The sequence below is a fragment of the Macrobrachium rosenbergii genome, chromosome 17, assembly GCF_040412425.1.
Source record: "Macrobrachium rosenbergii isolate ZJJX-2024 chromosome 17, ASM4041242v1, whole genome shotgun sequence".
NCBI classification, from domain to species: domain Eukaryota; kingdom Metazoa; phylum Arthropoda; class Malacostraca; order Decapoda; family Palaemonidae; genus Macrobrachium; species Macrobrachium rosenbergii.
The window spans coordinates 4,957,381-4,961,193 of NC_089757.1; the positions used below are offsets into that span (position 1 = coordinate 4,957,381).

Here is a 3,813-nt window from a genome sequence, read left to right on the forward strand (position 1 = left end):
GAGTCAGTGAACATTGCTCATTTTGAAGAGGTTCGGAATCCACATTCATTTGATTGGCCGATTGCATTTTGTAGACTGGCGTCGTAAGAGCTTTGGTTATCGACGATATTATGCTAAACCAGTACCAGAAGTCTCTCTCAATACCTGCTGCAATTTTTTATTTATTTATTTATTTATTTATTTATTTATTTATTTATTTATTTATTTATTTATTTATTTATTTATTTTTTTTAGTAAAAGCCGTCCTGCCAGCGTTATGATGACGTTCAGGAGTGTATGAGAAACTGTAGTGCTACTATAAGGTGCTATGCATTTTTATAATTTTTAATCATATGTTGTGTATTGAAGTTTAAATTTATTAGTTTTTTTTATTTTCTGTGTTGGTTTTCACATTTATCTGCATTCAGTTTTGCATTATTTGAATCCTCCATCCTCCAAGACGTTAGTCTTTTCCTCCTCCTCTTCTCATTTTTCTTCTTGTTTTCCTGAGACTTGGTCTGTAAAGTACGTTGAAGAAATTTAAATGCGTATTATCTGGTAAGTACTACAGTATTGTTGGGTTAATAGTGAAAAGGGAGATTTCGGAATTCTGTATTCCCTGTAGTTATCGGCCGATATTTTTTTTTTTCATTTTCATCTGGTGACTAATCTATATAATATATTCCAAAATTTATTATTCTGTTTATTTCCATTAATCTCGGATGAACAAGTTACCACAGAGCCCAATTTCCCATGAAGTTTCCTGCATAGCATTGCCTCTTAGTGCCTGAAAGCAAACGTTATTTAGGTAGCACCGGGTGTGATGTTTGCAAAGCAGCCGCCACTGGGGATTAGTTAGTGGCATGTGCCGCGGTTGCTGTCATTCCTTATAAAAGAGCAGCGCCTCTAGCGCCGGGACCTCAGATCTAGGTCAGCAATGGCAGGGCTGAGAGTCATCCTTTCCCAGTTGCGGTTTCTGAGCCTCTTGGGACTTAGCTTCTACCTTTTAATCGAGGGATCGTTGGCCGTCCCACTCAGCCTCACGCCCCACAAAACGTACAAGAAGAAATTCAAGTGGTCGAAGATACGGCGGTTCTTTGCCAAGGCCCAGGAGGAACTCAGCAGCGACTTGTTGGACCAAATCGAAAATGCCGTTCGGGAGGAGTCTAAAAAGATTCCCAACCCCATCGCTTCCACTTTCGCATTGCTGCACGACGGCGTCGACTGTTCTGCATTGCGGTCAGACCTCCATCCGAACAGGATCGTCGATGACGTTGAGCTTCGCCCTTCCTGGATACGTCGGTCGAAGTTGATCGGCGACTGTCCCACGGACTACTTCCCCAGGGAACTTCCGCCGAATTATTACCCGCCCGTCATTCTGGAGGCGAAGTGCCGGTGCGAGGATTCTCAGTGCTCAAGCGCTGGGCACGTGTGTGTCCCCGTCAAGCGTAACGTTCCCGTTTGGATGAGGGACGGGCTCGATCGTCACGTTCTTGACGTGCAGGAACTGACCGTCGCGTGTGCTTGTGCGAAAAGGACTAGTAGGAGAGGAGACAATATAATAACGTCTTTTATAACGAGCTGAGAAGTATTCATGTACAGAAAGAGGCAAATATTTTTGTATTGCGAATATTTTACTTCTTTTCATATTTGTATCCTACGATGGACATCTACCTCAAAATGCTGGTGTCAAGTTGTCTCGAATAGCATAAGTCACCTCTTGTGTGTGTGTGTGAGAGAGAGTTGTCCGCAGGAGTCGTTTAACTGTGGCGTGTAAAGAATTTTGTAAGATTAGAGAATTCTTGTGTACCCAAACTGCCAAGAACATTTTCAGTGATACTAGAGTTAGGAAATCTGTACGTTTTTAATGACATCTTGTGATAGTAAAACTTAGAATTCTCTCTCTCTCTCTCTCTCTCTCTCTGCACGGGATGAGAGAGAAACTCTTATATCTGACATATTTTCATGGTACTCTGTGCTTTGGAGCGCAGAAAGATAATTGTTGTGATGCCTGTGAAAAACATGTTCAATATCACTATCAGCACCTTAACAGGATAAGTACTGTACGTAACTTGTACTGTCTATGTTTAATTTTCATGAATGGGATGATGTTGGCGTACATAATTGAAGAAATAAAAGTAGATTTATTTAAAATAAAAAAAAAAGAAGAGAAATTGGACTTTTCTCTGCTGAAATGTTTGTCATAATTCAGAATTAAATTTCTTGCTGTTTTACGCTGCTGATAGTGACTACCCCATCTTGCTCTTTGTTTTAATGGTGAAATTGTGAATGGGATGGTTTTTGACACTTTATATGCACATCGTCTTCGTGGTATTCGCGAAGAATTAACGACAGTGCCTCAGCTTGTCAGCTTGGAGTCTGAAAACTCCTAATGTTTGTATATTTCTGTAAGCAGTGCAAAAGATATTCTATTTTTACATATCAAGAATGCCTGTATGTAATGTTTAACTGATGTATTTACTGTGTACTGTAGAATATCAGTTTCTTATTTATTATTTTGAGGTTTCATTTGATGAAACGCCTGAATGTATCCACTGTAAACTGACATTCACAGGTGAATAAACCAAGTAAAATGACTAAAGAGAATCGTTTGATTTTTGTACCAAGTATCTAGTTGGCTGCACAACCTATTGTATATATTAGGTTTTTTGGCAGAAGTGGCTATATTTAGTTTATATGCAAGCTTTTTCTCTCAGCTCCATATAAAGACTGTATTTGCAATACATTGGTAAAGTTACTTTATAGAATTTAAAATAAAAAAACGGAGGCGATTTGTGACCTTTGGCAATCTCTTCTCGGTCAGAAGGTGACTTGCTAAGGCCGGAGCTTGATACGATTAGTCGACGCTCTTTCGCGAGTCTGACGACAACTGTTACGTAAAACTCCAAAATTTATTCCAGAGGTGATTTAAGTCATGAAATTGCATCTAAAATGGCTGTGTAAAAACATCTCTCTCCTTTCACTTTTACTTCGTAAGGTGGAAGGATTTGGTTCTGAACGTGAGAGTCATGTTACTTTTAAATTTATTATAGACAGAAATTTTTTAAAAATTTTTTTGAGGGGGGATGGTGGGTTTAGACGGTATTTTTTGCGTGTCCAACCAAGAACACTTAATGGATAGAAAACAGGTACCGCACTCTTTCTTAAATAAGACAGGCTTATCCGAAGAACGAAAGAAATCGGAAAAATGATGGGATTAGCTTCGGAGATAGGGATCAGACAAATGACAGATAAGCCACTTAGTTAAAGATGAGCAACATACTTGAATTCTTCACCTGATTACACGGATTGATGACAGGTGAATCTGTTAAAATGTCCCGCTCCGATCGGAGCATGAACGAATATGCAATCGAGTCAGGGAGCGCATCGAAATCCTCTCGCATGTAATGATAAGGACAAGTAATACGTACTCTCTGTGAAATGAACTGTATAACCTGTTAAAGTCTGAGAACTCTATTCCATTTCAGAGACCAGACGTGTGTATCCTTCCATGTCGTAGATAGAATTATCATATCAATTGATAGGTGAATCTTGGAGTATTCATAAGGGCTATAAATTAGTAATCTGAAGATACTTGACATTTTGAAGTTTTGTACTCCATTACACGTGGATAGGGATTTGGAAACCTGATTAATTCAGAATGTTCACCGAAGATTTGATTATTAGTATTAATATTCGTGCACGAAGTCGTGGGGACAAACCCCAAGAAGTACCATTAAATTAGCAAAAAAAAAAAAACTAAAACACACCAAAGAGAAAGTACATTAAACCAAAATAAAAATAACAATATTCCCATTGAATTAGTGGGATTTT

The 3,813-nt window shown here is 38.7% G+C and overlaps 1 protein-coding gene across 1 annotated transcript; it reads left to right on the forward strand.

Annotated features, from left to right (window-relative positions):
* The first annotated feature begins 232 nt into the window (after positions 1 to 232).
* Positions 233 to 2,586, forward strand: LOC136847571 (uncharacterized). The gene has a single exon (XM_067119294.1). It carries the CDS (start codon positions 917 to 919, stop codon positions 1,562 to 1,564), a length of 648 nt encoding a protein of 215 aa, XP_066975395.1. The 5' UTR covers positions 233 to 916; the 3' UTR covers positions 1,565 to 2,586.
* The last annotated feature ends 1,227 nt before the right edge of the window (positions 2,587 to 3,813 follow it).

What these genes read in the sequence shown, in the direction of transcription:
- LOC136847571 (XM_067119294.1), top strand. Translation starts at nt 917, where the DNA reads ATGGCAGGGCTGAGAGTCATCCTTTCCCAGTTGCGGTTTCTGAGCCTC.